Below are 17117 nucleotides of genomic sequence, written 5' to 3'. Positions count from 1 at the left end.
TCAGTGTCATTCCTACAGATACAGTCTGACCCACTAACAGATCCCTGTGTCATTCCCACAGATACAGACTGACCCACTGACAGATCCCTGTGTCATTCCCACACAGTCTGACCCACTGACAGATCCCTCAGTGTCATTCCCAGAGATACAGTCTGACCCACTGACAGATCCCTTGGTATCATTCCCACAGATACAGTCTGGCCCACTGACACATCCCTGTGTTATTCCCACAGATACAGTCTGACCCACTGACAGATCCCTCAGTGTCATTCCCACAGATACAGTCTGACCCACTGACAGATCCCTTGGTATCATTCCCACAGATACTGTCTGACCCACTGACAGATCCCTGTGTTATTCCCACAGATACAGTCTGACCCACTGACAGATCCTTCAGTATCACTGCCACAAATACAGTCTGACCCACTGACAGAACCCTCAGTGTCATTCCCACAGATACAGTCTGAGCCGCTGACAGATCCCTTGGTATCATTCCTATAGATACAGTCTGACCCGCTGACAAGATCCCTGTGTCATTCCCAGATACAGTCTGACCCGCTGACAAGATCCCTCAGTGTCATTCCCACAGATACAGTCTGACCCACTGACAGATCCCCGTGTCATTCCCACAGATAGTCTGACCCACTGACAGATCCGTGTCATTCCCACAGATACAGTCTGACCCACTGACAGATCCCTGTGTCATTCCCACAGATACAGACTGACCCACTGACAGATCCCTGTGTCATTCCCACAGATACAGTCTGACCCACTGACAGATCCCTGTATCATTCCCACAGATACAGTCTGACCCACTGACAGATCCCTGTATCATTCCCACAGATACAGTCTGACCCACTGACAGATCCCTGTATCATTCCCACAGATACAGTCTGACCCACTGACAGATCCCTGTGTTATTCCCACAGATACCGTCTGACCCACTACAGATCCTTCAGTATCATTCCCACAGATACAGTCTGACCCACTGTCAGATCTCTCAGTGTCATTCCCACAGTTACAGTCTGTTCCACTGACAGATCCCCATGTCATTCCCACAGATACAGTCTGACCCGCCGACAAGATCCCTCAGTATCATTCCTACAGATACAGTCTGACCCGCCGACAAGATCCTTCAGTATCATTCCTACAGATACAGTCTGACCCACTGACAGATCCCTGTGTCATTCCCACAGATACAGTCTGACCCACTGACAGATCCCTCAGTGTCATTCCTACAGATACTCTCTGACCCACTGACAGATCCCTCAGTATCACTCCCACAAATACTGTCTGACCCACTGACAGATCCCTCAGTATCACTCCCACAAATACAGTCTGACCCACTGACAGATCCCTGTGTCATTCCCACAGATACAGTATGACCCACTGACAGATCCCTTTCTATCATTCCCACAGATAGTCTGACCCACTGACAGATCCCTGTGTTATTCCCACAGATACAGTCTGACCCACTGACAGATCCCTCAGTCTCATTCCCACACAGTCTGACCCACTGACAGATCCCTCAGTGTCATTCCCACAGATACAGTCTGACCCACTGACAGATCCCTTGGTATCATTCCCACAGATACAGTCTGACCCACTGACAGATCCCTGTGTTATTCCCACAGATACAGTCTGACCCACTGACAGATCCCTCAGTGTCATTCCTACAGATACTGTCTGACCCACTGACAGATCCCTCAGTGTCATTCCCACAGATACAGTCTGACCCACTGACAGATCCCTCAGTGTCATTCCCACAGATACAGACTGACCCACTGACAGATCCCTCAGTGTCATTCCCACAGATACAGTCGGACCCACTAACTGTTTCTCCCTCAGAACCATTCCCACAGATACAGTCTGACCTACAAACTATTGCCTCAAACGTTCTTAAGTATTCAGTCTGACCCACTGCCTGTTACTCGCTCAGAACCATTCTTAGAGATACAGTCTAACCCGCTGATTATTCCACCTTCAGGACCATTCCCTATGGAGTTGACTCACTGACTACTGCTCCCTTAAATCCGTTCCGAGATACAGCCTGACCTGTGGGCCGTTCCTCCCTCAGAACTCTTCCTACACATCCAGTCTGGCACATTGCCTATTCCTCCCTGAGAACCTTCACAGAGATTCAGTCTGTTCATTCTCAGCCCGTGTGATTCCTCTCCCTGATCCTCAATGTCTGTCCCTATGATTCCGCTGCCTGATCTTCATTCTCTGTCCCTGTGATTCTGGTCTCTGATCTTCATTTTCTGATCTATATTCTCTGTACCTGTGATTCCCGACCCTAATCTTCATTCTGTCTCTAATCTTCATTTTCAGTCCCTGTGACTCCTGTTATCTATCTTCATACTCTGTCCCTGTGATTCCAATCCCTGATCTTCATTCTGTCCGTGATTCTGTTCTTTTATCTTCATACTCTGTCCGTGCGATTTCTGCCCCAATCTTCATTCTCTTTACCTGCGATTCCCATCCCTAATCTTCATTCTTTCCCTCATTTTTATTCTCTGGGAGAGGCACATCAGGGAGGGCGAGAGTTACCTGGATTCTTTGTTTCAGGAGGTAGTCACACCCATTAGATTAGCCTGTGGTCAGGGACAAGAGGCTGTGACAGTGAGTGAGGCGGGTAGTGGGATCCAAGAGACAGTGCTGGAGGAGCCTCAGCCCTTGAGCTTGTCCAGCAGGTCTGAGATTCTTGCTCCCTGTGTGGATGAGAGTGGGGGCTGTAGGAATGATGAACAACCTAACTGTGGCACCATAGTTCAGGGAGCCATTCAAGAGGGGGGAGAGAAGGGAAATGTAGTGGTAATTGGGGATAATATAGTTGGGGGAATAGACAAGAGTTCTCTTTTGTGAGTACAGAGCGTCCCTAAGGCTGTGTTGCCTGCCTGGTGCCCAGGTTCGGGACAGCTTATCTGACCTGCAGAAGGATTTGCAGTGGGAGGGGAAAGACCCAGTCGTCATGGTCCATGTGGGTACCAATGACATAGGTAGAATGAGGAAGAGGGTTCTACTGAGGGAATATGAGTAGCTAGGGACAGGGAATAAATTAAAAAGCAGAACCAAAAAGGTGGTAATCTCTGGATTACTACCTGAGCCATGTGCAAATTGGCAGAGGGTCAAGAAGATTAAAGAGTTAAATGCATGGCTCAAGGATTGATGTGGGAGAAGTGTATTTGAATTCATGGGAAATTGGCACCAGTATTGGGGAAGGAGGGAGCTGTACCAATGGGACGGGCTCCATCTGAACCGTGATGGGACCTGGATCCCAGTGAATCGCATAACTGGGGCTGTGGATGGGGCTTTAAACTAAATAGTAGGGGTGTGGGTTCAACAGATTGGAGAAGAAAGGATAAAGTAAAAGAGAAAATTGTGGATAAAGATAAAACAAAAGATAAAAAAGCAAAGTAAGAGTGGAATGAAGAATAGTCAAGTGAAAAAGAGTAAAAGATTACAAGATTTTAAAAACACAATGAGTGCAAGGGCACTTTATTTGAATGCCTGTAGTATTTGAAACAAAGTCGGTGAACTTGTGTCTCAAATCAGCACAAAAGGGCTGATTCAGTGGCCATTACAGAAACGTGATTGCAGGGTGGAGAGGATTGGGAATTAAATATCCAAGGATATCAGGTAATGCAGAAAGATAGGCAGGAAGGTAAGGGAGGTGGGATAGTGCTCTTAATTAAAGATGTGATTAGGGTAATAGAGGGAGATGATATAAGATAGAAGGAGCAGAATGCTGAATCCATCTAGGTACAGATTAGGAATAGTAAAGGGGAAAAGATTCACTGGCGGGAATTGTCTATTGGCCACTGACTAATAACATTACAGTGGCACAGGCAAGAAACAGAGAAATATCTGAGGCATGTAAGAATCGAACAGCAGTTATCATGGGGGACTTTAATTTGCACATAAATTGGGTGAATCATTTGATCGTGGCAGCCTTGAGGAGGACTTCATAGAATGCATCTGTGCTGGCTTTCTTGAACAGCATGTTATTGAACCTACAAGGGAACGTGCTACCTTAGATCTGGTCCTGTGCAATGCAGTTTGTATGTACTCCCCGTAACTGTGCATTCTCTTTTTCAATTCTCATTCTCTTCCTGTGATTCCTGTCCCTGATCTTCATTCTCAGCTGGTGATTCCTGTCCCTACTGCCCCTGAGATGTTATGGAGGGCCCCAAAGGAGCAGTTCATTTCAGATCCTGTCATTGATGCACTGGGCCTCATACAGAGAGAACTGAAATACTTAAATACAAAATCAATTCTAAATTGAGGCATAAGTTGATGCAGAAAAATTTGGGGTAAACACCAGAAAGAAACCCAAGCTGTGACACACACTTGCGGAAACTGCGATCAGCAATGGACTCAGCTCAGTACATCATGGCCATATTTGTCCCTACCATCGGGATCATCCACAGGAAATGCAGCCTGAAGATTCCCCACTCCCCGGACCATACCATCTCCTCGCACTACCATCAGCCTGAAGCCCCACACCACCAGGTTCAAGAACAGTTATTTTCTTTCAACCATTTGGTTCTTGAACCAACCAGCATAACCCTAATCACTACAGTCTGGCACTTTTTACTCAGTTTTTTTGTTCTTTCTTCTAAAATCAGCGTAGAAGCTATGTTTAATTGGTGGTTTTGTTGTGAATTCTGCTCCTCTGATGCTGTATCTGTGATGCTGCTGCATTGTACCTATGTGTAGATGTACTTGTGTAGGTGACAATAAACTCGACTTAGTACCCAGAGTCCCTGGAAGCTGAAGGAATCCAAAAACCCAGAGCAGAATTGGAACTGCTTCATTCCTGAACAACTCACAGCAGTGGTGTAGCGGTTAGTGTAACGCTTTATAGTGCCATGATCTGGGTACAATTCTGTGTGTGAGGAGTTTGTATGTACTCCCTGTCACCGTGTAGGTTTCTTCAGCATCTCTTAGTGGGACAGCATTTTGGAGATAGTCCTCCTTTACCAGAGCACTGGAGAGGGATAGGAGCAGACAGTTTGGAAAAACATTTAATTGGGGTAAGGTGAAATATGATGCTATCAGGTAGAAGCTTGGGAGCAGATGTTCTCAGGGAAATGAATGGCAGAAATGTGACAAATATTCAGGGAACATTTACATGGTGTTCTGCATAGGCACGTTCCATTGAGGCAGGGAAAGGATGGCAGGGTAAAAGAACCATGGCGTACAAAGGATGTGGAAAACCTAGTTAAGAAGAAAAGGAAAGCTTATTAAAGGTTTAAGAAATTAGGTACTGTTAGAGCTCTAGAAAATTACAGGTTGCCAGTAACAAACTTAAGAATGAAATTAGGAGAGCCAGAAGGGACCATGAGAAGAGCAAGAGGATAAGCATTGTGAGAATAGGACCGATCAGGAGCAAGAGTGGAAACATATGCATGGAGTCGGAGGAGGTAGTGGAGGTACTTATTGAATACTTTGCTGCAGTACTTTGCTACCAGGGAAAAGGACCTTGGCATTTGTGGGGATGACTTACAGCAGACTGAAATGCTTGAATCTATAGACATTAAGAAAGAGGATGTGCTGGAGCTTTTGAAAAGCATTAAGTTAGATAAGTCGCCTGGACCGGACGAGATATACCCCAGGCTACTGTGGGAAGCAAAGGAGGAGATTGCTGAGCCTCTGGCGATGATCTTTGCATCATCAATACAGAGGGGAGAAGTACTGGAGGACTGGAAGGTTGGAAATGTTGTTCCCTTGTTCAAGAAAGGGAGTAGAGATAACCCAGGAAATTATAGACCAGTGAGTCTTACTTCAGTGGTGGGCAAGTTGTTGGAGAAGATCCTGAGAGGCAGGATTTATGAGCATTTGGAGAGACATAATCTGATTAGGGATAGTCAGCATGGCTTTGTCAATGGCAGGTTGTACCTTATGAGCCTGACTGAATTTTTTGAGGATGTGACTAAACACATTGATGAAGGTAGAGCAGTGGATGTAGTATATATGGATTTCAATAAGACACTTGTTAAGGTTTCCTATGCAAGGCTCATTCAGAAAGTAAGGAGGCATGGGATCCAAGGGGAAATTGCTTTGTGGATCCAGAACTGGCCTGCCCACAGAAGGCAAAGAGTGGTTGTAGATGGTTTGTATTCTGCATGGAGCACGGTGACCAGTGGTGTTCCGCAGGGATCTGACTGGGACCCCTCCTCTTGGTAATTTTTATAAATGACCTGGATGAGGAAGTGGAGGGATGGGTTAGTAAATTTACTGATGACACAAAGGTTGGGGGTGTTGTGGATAGTGTGGAGGGCTGTCAGAGGTTACAGCGGGACAGTGATAGGATGCAAAACTGGGCTGAGAAGTGGCAGATGGAGTTCAACCCAGGTAAGTGTGAGGTGGTTCATTTTGGTAGGTCAAATATGATGGCAGAATATAGTATTAATGGTAAGACTCTTAACAGTGTGGAGGATCAGAAGGATCTTGGGGTCTGTGTTGATAGGACACTCAAAGCTGCTACGCAGGTTGACAGTGTTGTTAAGGCAGCGTATGGTGTGTTGGTATTCATCAAACATGGGATTGAGTTCAAGAGTTGTGAGATAATGTTACAGCTATAGAAGACCTTGGTCAGACCCCACTTGGAGTACTGTGTTTAGTTCTGGTCAACTCACTACAGGAAGGATGTGGTTACTATAGAGAGAGTGCAGAGGAGATTTACAAGGATGTTGCCTGGATTGGGGAGAGTGCCTTATGAGAATAGGTTGAGTGACCTTGGCCTTTTCTCTTTGGAGTGACTGAGGATGAGAGGTGACCTGATAGAGGTGTACAAGGTGACGAGAGGCATTGACTGTGTGGATAGGCAGAGGCTTTTTCCCAGGGTTGAAATAGCTAACACGAGGGGGCATAGGTTTAAGGTGCTTGGAAATAGGTACCGAAGGGATGTCAGGGGTAAGTTTTTCCACACAGAGAGTAGTGAGTGTGAAGGCAGTAGAGGTGGATACAATAGGGGCTTTTAAGAGACTGTTAAGTTAGTTACATGGAGCTTAGAAAAGCAGAAGGTGATTCGGTAGGGAAATTCTAGGTAGTTTCTAGAGTAGGTTACATGGTCAGCAGGACAGTGTGGGCCAAAGGGCCTGTAACATGCTGTAGATTTCTATGTTGGTTGTTTCCTCTCACATTCCAGGCACATGGATTAGGGCTAGTGAGATGTTGCCAAGCTGTATTGGTGCCAGAAGCATGGTGTGGTGCCACCAGCACATCTTCAGACTACGTTGGCCATTGATGCAAAACGCCACATTTCACTGTGTGCTTCGATGCACATATGACAAATTAAGTGAAACCTAGAAGGATCTTTGTCTTTAACTCACCTCCACGCTTGTACTTCTCCTGGGCCCGGTTTACTGCGTGTCTGCAACATAAGCAAGGCTCTGAGTTAGTGGCTTTGCCTGCCAGTCAGCAGGAACAATGAGTGAACAGCAGTCTGTCAGCAAGACTGCCCCATGTCCTTCCCCCTCAGCTCAGCACTGGGGCAGGTCTGGACACGGGCACAGCAGCTGAGGCTACACCAAAGGGTGAGGAGAAATCCCTCTATTCCATCCAGATTTAATGAAGAGGCATTGCTACTCCAATGAGACCCCTCAAGAGAATGGAGACTGGCCTCATCTAAAATTACATACTTGTGACAGCTCACACTCTTTTACAGTCGAGTGAGTGTAATGTTGGGTCCAAAAGCAACTCGCTCAGAAGAGATAGAATTAACTGCTCTGGCAAAATAATAAACAGAGTAATGAGGCAAGAGGTGGCAAGGGGCACGTGGAGAGGGGCATGAAAGGGCAGTGCTTGGGGGGAATTGGGACTAGCTGGGTGGACACTGTGGTTGACATGGAGTATTTGTGTCGGTGTTGTTTTGCTCTGAGACTCTATACACTGCAGTATAGAACCTTCTGAGTCTGCACCTGCTAGACATGTTGGAAGGGGACCAAGTAACGCTTGGCAACTTGCTGCAGTACACTTACCCATTCTTCAGCTTCATCTCCAGAGCCCCAAAGAATCCCTTCACATTTTCCGTATTCCTCAGCAGGTCTCTCCGACCCAGCCAGCCATTCCCAGTTTTCTCCCCGGACCCTGCGGCCTTTCTCTTCAGCTCAAGCACGTTTGGATGTGATTTGCCTGCAGAGTACAAAGATAGCTAAGAACTCTGGACACACACAACACCGGCAGGCACAGAGGCAAACATTTGCACACAGGCACACCAGCCTGGAGCTCGGGTACCATTCAGATCCCACTGCCATGTCAGCTCCCAGCCACTCGTGGCACATCCGGCAGAGTTCAGCTGCAGCAGGTTGCTGAAGAAAGGGGACCCACAGCTCAGCAGGGCCTGGGGTTGAGGTTGGGACATTCGATATATTAGGGGACCCACAGCTCAGCAGGGCCTGGGGTTGAGGTTGGGACATTCGATATATTAACGGGGACCCACAGCTCAGCAGGGTCTGGGGTTGAGGTTGGGACATTTGATATATTAACGGGGACCCACAGCTCAGCAGGGTCTGGGGTTGAGGTTGGGACATCCGATATATTAACGGGGACCCACAGCTCAGCAGGGTCTGGGGTTGAGGTCGGGACATCCGATATATTAACAGAGACTCACAGATGAGCAGGGCCTGGGATTGTGGCTGGAATGTAACATACAGGAGCAGAATTAGGCCATTTGGCCCATCGAGTCTGCTCTACCATTTCAGCACGGCTGATCCAACTTTCCTCTCAGCCCCATTCTCCTGCCTTCCCCCCTTACACCTTCATGCTGGGACCAATCCAGAATCTATCAATCTATGCCTTAAAGACACATCAAGAAGGCCTCCATAGCTGCCTGTGGCAAAAAAATTCTACAAATTCACCACTCTCTGGCTGAAGAAATTCCTCATCTCCATTCTAAAAGGAGTATTCTGAGGCAGTGTCCTCTGGTCTTCGACACTCCCACCATAGGAAACGTCCTCTCCACATCCACTTCATCAAGGCCTTTCACCATTTGATAGGTTTCCATGAGGTCACCCCTCATTCTTCTCAATTTCATAGAATACAGACCCAGAGGCACCAAACACTCTTCATATTGACAAGCTGTTCAATCGTGGAATCATTTTCGTGAATCTCCTTTGAACCCCCTTCAGTTTCAGCACATCCTTTCTAAGATGAGGGGCCCAGAACTGCTCGCAATACTCCAAGTGAGGCCTCACTGTTTTATACAGTCTCAACATTACACCCTTCCTTTTATATCCTAGTTCTCTTGAAATGAATGCCAACATCGCATTTGCCTTCTTCTCACAGCCTCAACCTGCAAATTAAACTTGCAAAAGGACTCCCAAATTCCTTTGGGCTTCAGACTTTTGTATTTTCTCTCCATTTAGAAAATAGTCAACCCTCTCACTTCTTCTACCAAAGTGCATAATCATACACTTCCTGACACTGTATTCCATCTGCCACTTCTTTGCCCACTCTCATAATCTAAATCCTTCTGTAGTCTCGCTACTTCCTCAAAACTACCTGCCCCTCCACCCATCTTCATATCATCTGCAAACTTTGCAACAAGGCCATCAATGCCATCATCCAAAACATTGATATAACGCAAAAAGAATCGGTCCCAACACAGACCCCTGTGGAACACTACTCGTCATCAGCAGCCAGCCTTTCCACTCTTTGCCTCCTGCTAATCAGCCACTGCTTTATCCCTGCTAGAATCTTTCCTGTAATAACACAGGCTCGTAGCATCTTAAGCAGCCTCATGTGGCACCTTGTCAAAAATCACCTGAAATTCCAAGTACAAAACATCAACCAATTCTCCTTTGTCTCTCCTGCTTGTTATTTCTTCAAAGAATTCCAACAGATTTGTCAGGCAAGATTTTCCCTTGAGAAAACCAAGCTGACAATGGCCTATTTTATCATGTGCCTCCAAGTACACCAAAACCACATCCTTAAGCATCGACTCCAACATCTTCTCTATCACTGAGGTCAGACTAACAGGCCTATAATTTCCTTTCTTCTGCCTCACTCCCTTCTTGAAGAATGGAGTGACATTTCCAATTTTCCATTCTTCTGGAACCATTCCAAAATCTAGAGATTATTGAAAGATCATTACTAATGCCTCCACAATTGCTTCATCACCTCTTTCAAGACCCTGGGGTGTACACCATCTGGTCCAGGTGACTGAACTACCTTCAGATATTCAGTTTTTCAAGGACCTTCTCTCTAGCTATGGTAACTCCATACACTTCGTCCCCCTGACACCTGGAACTTCCATCATACTGCTAGTGTTTTCCACAGTGAAGACTGATGCAAAAAACTTATTCAGTTTGTTCGCTATTTCCTTGTTCCCCATTACCACCTCTCCAGCATCGTTTTCCAGAGGTCCGATATCCACTCTCACCTCTCTTTTACACTTTATGTATCCGAAGAAACTTTGGTATTCTGTTTAATATTATTGGCTAGCTTACTTTTGTATTCCATCTTTACCTTCTTAATGACTTTTGTCATTGTCTTCTGTTGGTATTTAAAATCTTTCCAATCTTTGAACTTTCCACTAATATTTGCTCCATTATATGCCCCCTCTTTGGCTTTTATGACTTCCCTTGTTGGCCACAGCTGTGTCATCTTGCCTTTAGAAAACTTCTTCCTCTTTGTGATGTATATATCCAGTGCCTTCCGAATTGCTTCCAGAAATTCCAGCCATTGTTGCTCTGCCGTCATCCCTGCCAGTGTTCTTTTCCCAATCAAATCTGGCCAACTCCTCCCTCATGCCTCTGTAATTCTCTCTACTCCACTATATTGGGACATCCGATATATTAATGGGGATTCACAGATGAGCAGGGCCTGGGATTGTGGGTGGGATGCCAGATACATTACAGGGGCAGGAACTCACTGAGCAGCACCGGTCACAATCCATGACATGGTAAGAAAGGAGGAGGCTTATAGCAGGAGCAATCTGCTAGTTACTTACTACCTGCGCCTTGTGCCAGTGAATACAGATGAATGCATAGGTTGTAGGCAGGGAAGTGCAATAGTTTTGGATTTCGGGGCCAATGGGATCTGTATACACCAGACTACTTGGAACTACAATAGGATGATGAACTGTATCTGTGTGGGGAGATTGGCTTGTGTTGGGGAGGGTTAGCTAACCAAGGGATGCTGCACAATGGAAAATTCAGTAAATACTCAGCCCATCTGACCTTGTGATGGAAGAAAGGTCACTGAGGAAGCAGCTGAAGATGGGTGGGGTGAAGTCAGTGAAAATCCCCCAGTGACATCCTGGAGTTGGGTTGACTTCAGCCATTCTTCTTCATACTAGGTATAAAACTCCCACCACTGCAATGGTTTTTTAGTTTACTTAGAGATACAGTGCCTAAAAAAGTATTCACCCACAACCTGGAATTTTTCATGTTTTATTGTTTTACAACATTAAATCATAGTGGATTTAATTTGGCTTTTTTAACACTGATCAACAGAAAAAGACTCTTGTGTTAAAGTGAAAACAGATATCTACACAGTGATCTAAATTAATTGCAAGTATAAAACACAAAATAATTGATTGCACAAGTATTCACCCTCTTCAAATCAGAGTTTAGTAGATGCACCTTTGGCAGCAATTACAGCCTTGAGTCTGTGTGGATAGATCTCAATCAGCTTTGCACATGGGAACACTGAAAATTTCCCCCGTTCTTCTTCATAAAACTGCTCAAGCTCTGTCAGATTGCATGGGGATCATAAGCGAACAGCCCTTTTCAAGTCTAGCCATAAATTCTCAATTGGATTGAGGTCTGAACTCTGACTTAACCACTCCAGGACATTAATTTTGTTGTTTTCAAGCCATTCCTGTGTAGCTTTGGCTTGGGGTCATTGTCCTGCTGGAAAACAAATCGACTTGCAGTTCTCTTGCAGACTACATCAGGTTTTCCTCCTGGATTTCCCTGTATTTTGCTGCATTTATTTTACCTTCTACCTTCGCAAGCCTTCCTGCAGTGAAGCAACCCACAGTGGATGTTGTATGTTTGGACTTTCAGAAGGCCTTTAACAAGATGCCACACATGAGGCTGCTTACCAAGTTAAGAGCCATGGCATTACAGGAAAGTTACTGGCATGGTTAGAGCACTGGCTGATTGGTAAGAAGCAGTGAGTGGGAATAAAAGGATCCTTTCTGGTTGGCTGTCAGTAACCAGTGGTGTTCCGCAGGGATCGGTGTTGGGACCACTTCTTTTTATGCTGTTGTTACGTACCCCGTAACTGGGTTGCCAAACCAGCAGAAATGGATCACTCAGTTGGAGTCTGGAGTACTAGAACTAAGAAAGTTTTATTAAAGAAACAAGCAACACAGTAATCGAAAGGATAATAAATGCAACAATTCAACAATGATAACCACACATGTGCACAGAATTAAGATAACAGCATCAATCAAGCTCTATCGTTGTCTAGGGGTAAATGACCAATTTCAAAATGACTCAAAGTTCAGTCCAGTTTGTAGTTCAGTTCGCAGTAATCGTTGCCATGGCGATGGACAAGGTGGGGGAAGAGAGACAGAATAGGAACAACTGATCATTCAGAACACTGCTTCACTCACAGACCAGCGGGATGGCTCACAGACCAGCGAGATGGCTCACAAACAGCTTTTGGGCAGGTCCTTGGTGATGTCACCTGAGGTCACCGACTGTGACCCCTCCTCCAGATGCGGTCGATCCTCTGCAGTGAACCCGGCACCCAGGCAAGGGCGGACACACACCGGGTTCCCGCTGATCGTACCTTTCCACCCTTGTCGTTGTCCGGTACTTCTCACCCACTCATGAGAAGCGCACCGCTTCCAGGGTCTCGTTACCTCGGGTGGCGTGTGTGTCTGTCTTAGCGAACCTGTCCCTTTTTATCCCCCTGCTGGGGTATCGCCTGTCCATCACTTCAAACAGTTCAGGGTTCAAAGGGGGGAGCCGCTCCAGACAGCTCTCCCTCCCACATCCCTTCATTACACATCTCCAGACGCTGCTCCATTGTTCCTTATCTCTCCTTCCCCTGAGGGCAGGTGGCAGACCAACTGCTGATGCCACTGATGCTAGCCCAGGCCAGCAAACATCTTAATTTTATGTGTATTCTCGTAACACTGTATATTAATGATTTAGATGATGGAATAGATGGCTTTGTTGCATAGTTTTTAGATGATATGAAGATTGATGGAGGGGCAAGGAGTGTTGAGGAAACAGGTAGGCTGCAGAAGGACTTAGATCAGGAGAAAGGGGAAGAGAGTGGCAAATGAAATACAATGTTGGAAAATGCATGGTCAAGCACTTTGGCAGTAGAAATATTTGTGCAGATTGTTTTCTGAATGAGAAGAAGAACCAAAAATCTGAGATGCAAAGGGATTTGGGAGTCCTTGTGCAGAACACCCTGAAGGTGAACTTGCAGGTAGAGTCGGTGGTGATGAAGGCAAGTTCAATGTTAGCGTTCATTTCAAGAGGTCTAGAATACAAGAGCAGGGATGTAATGTTGAGGCTCTATAAAGCACTGGTGAGCTCTCACCTTGAGTATTGTGAACAGTTTTGGGCTCCTCATCTAAGAAAAGATGTGCTGGCAATAGAGAGGGTTCAGAGGAGGTTCACAAGGATGATACCAGGAATAAAAGAGTTATCATACAAGGAACATTTGATAGCTCTGGGTCTGTACTCACTGGAATTTAGAAGGACAAAAGGGGATCTCATTGAAACCTTTCAAATGTTGGAAGGTCTGGACAGAGTAGATATGGAAAGGATGTTTCCCGTGGTGGAATTTATTACCACAGGCAGCTGTGTGGGCCGTCTTTGGGTGTTTTTAAGGCAGAGCTTCACAGGTTCTTGATTGGACATGGCATCAAAGCTTACGGGAAGAAGGCTGGGGAGTGGGGCTGAGAAGGGGATAAAAAGGATCAGCCATGATTACACGGCAGAGCAGACTCAGTGGGACAAATGGCCCAATTCTGCACTTATGTCTTATGGTCTTATGATGCAGCCGCCACCATGCTTCACAGTAGGGATGGTGTGTTTTTGATGATGTGCAGTGTTTGGCTTAAGCCAGACATAGTATTTAGTCTGATGACCAAAAAGCTCAATTTTGGTTTCAGCAGACCATAGGACTTTCCAGCTGACTTCAGAATCTCCCACGTGCCTTCCAGCAAACTCTAGCCGAGATTTCACGTGCATTTTTTTTTTAACGGTGGGTTTCTCTTTGCCACTCTCCATAAAGCTGCAACTGGTGAAGCACCTGGGCAACAGTTGTTGTATGTGCAGTCTCTCCCATCTCAGCCACTGAAGCTTGTAACTCCTCCAGAGTTGTCGTAGGTCTCTTGGTGACCCCCCCTCACTAGTCTCCTTCTTACACGGTCACTCACTTTTTGAGGACAGCCTGCTCTAGGCAGATTTACTGCTCTGCCATATTCTTTCCATTTCTTGATGATTGACTTAATTGTACTCCAAGAGATATTCAGTGACTTGGAAATTTTCTTGTATCTATCTCTGACTTGTGCTTTTCAATAATCTTTTCACAGAGTTGCTTGGAGTGTTCTTTTGTCTTCATGGTGTAGTTTTTGCCAGGATACTGACTCACCAGCAGCTGGACCTTGCAGATAAAGGTGTATTTTTACTACAATCAATTGAAACACCTTGACTGCACACAGGTCTCCAAAAACAAATCTCAATTTCACTAATTATGTGACTTCTAAAACCAATTGGCTGCATGAGTGATCATTTGTTGTGTCATATTAAAGGGGGTGAATACTTATGCAATCAATTATTGTGTTTTATATTTGTAATTAATGTAGATCACTTTGTAGAGATCTGTTTTCACTTTGACACAAAAAAGTCTTTTTCTGTTGATCAGTGTCAAAAAATCCACTGTGATTCAATGTTGTAAAACAATAAAACATGAAAACTTCCGCGAGGGATGAATACTTTTCATAGGCACTGTACTGCATGGTAACAGGCCCTAACAGCCCAATGAGCCTGCACCATCCAATTACACCCACGTGATCATTTAACCTACTGCATGGTATGTCTTTGGAATGTGGGAGGACAGTCACGGGGAGAATGTCCTTACAGCGGTGGGAATCTGTAAAAGTGATATGCTAACTGCTGTGCCTACGTTTTACCCTCAATAACCAATGAACTGGGTACTGTCAGAGGAAGAGATGAGACTTGAGGTAGATCAGCCATGATCATATTGAATGGTGGGCAAATTTGAGAGACCAGTTGGATAACTCCTGCACCAACTCCCGCATCTTCGGGAGAAGACGGCGGCGTGACGACAGCGCGTGCGGCCTCTCCGGTGATGAATATCTGTTATCTGTCAAGTAGGGGACCGTGCACAATTCTGATTTGGTGGAGACAGACGTGAGTGCGTAGCGGAACACCTGGAAAACTTCTGACATGTCTGCTTTGCTACCGCTGCTACTGTGTGGTAACTGCAATCTCTGGAGCTGAAGGCCTCGAAATCCTTGGCTTTGTGTGTTTCAGCGGGCGGGGAGAGGTCGAAGGCGCTCGGCAGAGGATGGCGCTCCAGAGGCTGCATCGGAGAGGCTGCTTGGAAGCTTGGAGTTTTCGGACGGACGGACTCAGGGTCGGCTGCTTCCAAGGTATCGGCAAGTTGACGGTGCCTGGAGGTTTATGGCAGGGAGTTTCTCCCTTTTGCCGCTGCTACTGGGGACTCGGGAGTCGATCGACTCGGGGAATTTGAGACTTTTTTTTTACTGTGCCTATGGATTGTTCTTCATCAAATTATGGTATTGCTTTGCACTGCTGTAACTATATGGTACAATTATGTGGTTTTGTCAGTGTTAGTCTTTGGTCTGTCTTGTTTTCTGTGATATCACACCAGAGAAACATTGTATCATTTCTTAATGCATGTATGCATTTCTAAATGACAATAAAAGAGGACTGAGTGTTCTCATAATCTAATTTTCTGACGATGCTGGGGTTCTGTGTTGGTTTGAGGTGAAGGGCAGTCACTGCCACTGTTGCTGGAATTCAGCTCTTTGGTCTATGTTGGACCAAGATTGAGATGAAATCCGGAGCTGACGGAAGGCACTTTGGCTGAACACTGTTACAAATGCTTAAGCTTTGTCTCAAGATCATCCACACAGTCACTGATTTCCGGTATCTGAGATTTGTATCAGTACTTAGTCTGATGTGATGACCAACACACCAGTCAAGAGTATAAATGTACATTAGGTGATGTTTATGGGCAGAATTTGCAGCACTCTGAATATTGCCTCTGGTCTGTTCAGGGTACAGTCACTTCCTGTTTCATAAATCGATGTATTGCATACAAGAGTTGTAATGTTATGTTGAAGTTGTACAAGATATTGGTGAAGCCTAGTTTGGAGTATTGTGTGCAGTTTTGGTGATCTACCTACAGGAAAGCTGGAAATAAGTTTGAAAGAGTATAGAGAAAACTTACGAGGATGTTGCCAAGACTGGAGGACCCGAGTTACAGGGAAAGATTGAATAGATTCGGATCTCATTCCCTAGATTGAAAGGTCAGGGTGCTGAAGCTGGAGGAGAAGACTGGGCCAGTATTCAGCTTGCTGCTCATCTCTGTGCTCTACCCAGGCACCCAGGCTGTGGCCTGGATCAGCTGAGACTGGCTTCACTCCTGAGGACTCACTTCCGGGAACTTCAGTTCTGAATATTATTTGCTTATTTTCACTGTTTGCATGACTTGTTTTTTCCCTCTGTACACTGGGTGCTTGACAAGCTCTCTTTTTTAAAAAATATGGGTTCTATTGGGTTTCTTCATTTTGTGGCTGCCTGTAAGGAGACGAATCTCAAAGTTGTATAAAGTATATAAACTTTGATAATAAATGTACTTTTAACTTTGGGCATAGAAGATTGAGGGGATATTTGATAGGGGTATACAAAATTATGCGGGGTATAGATAGAGTAAATGCAAGCAAGCTTTTTCCAGAGGTTGGGTGAGTCTACAACTAGAGGTCAGGGATTAGTCATAGTCATACTTTATTGATCCCGGGGGAAATTGGTTTTCGTTACAGTTGCACCATAAATAATAAAGAGTAATAAAACCATAAATAGTTAAATAGTAATATGCAAATTATGCCAGGAAATGTCCAGGACCAGCCTATTGGCTCAGGGTGT

The 17117-nt window shown here is 45.4% G+C and overlaps 1 protein-coding gene across 1 annotated transcript in view; it reads right to left on the bottom strand.

Moving 5' to 3' along the window:
• kiaa0513 (KIAA0513 ortholog) overlaps positions 1–17117 on the bottom strand; it is a 231748-nt gene that overhangs the window by 114384 nt on the left and 100247 nt on the right. Inside the window, exons 6-7 of the mRNA XM_063067280.1 lie at positions 7986–8139; positions 7338–7378 (exon numbers count right to left, since the gene is read on the bottom strand). Coding sequence (XP_062923350.1) covers positions 7338–7378; positions 7986–8139 — 195 coding nt within the window. The remainder of the gene's footprint in view (positions 1–7337; positions 7379–7985; positions 8140–17117) is intronic.

This window comes from Mobula hypostoma, chromosome 14 (genome assembly GCF_963921235.1).
Source record: "Mobula hypostoma chromosome 14, sMobHyp1.1, whole genome shotgun sequence".
Lineage (NCBI taxonomy): Eukaryota > Metazoa > Chordata > Chondrichthyes > Myliobatiformes > Myliobatidae > Mobula > Mobula hypostoma.
Note: the sequence above shows the minus strand (reverse complement) of the source record. Positions and strands in the feature narration are given on the sequence as shown.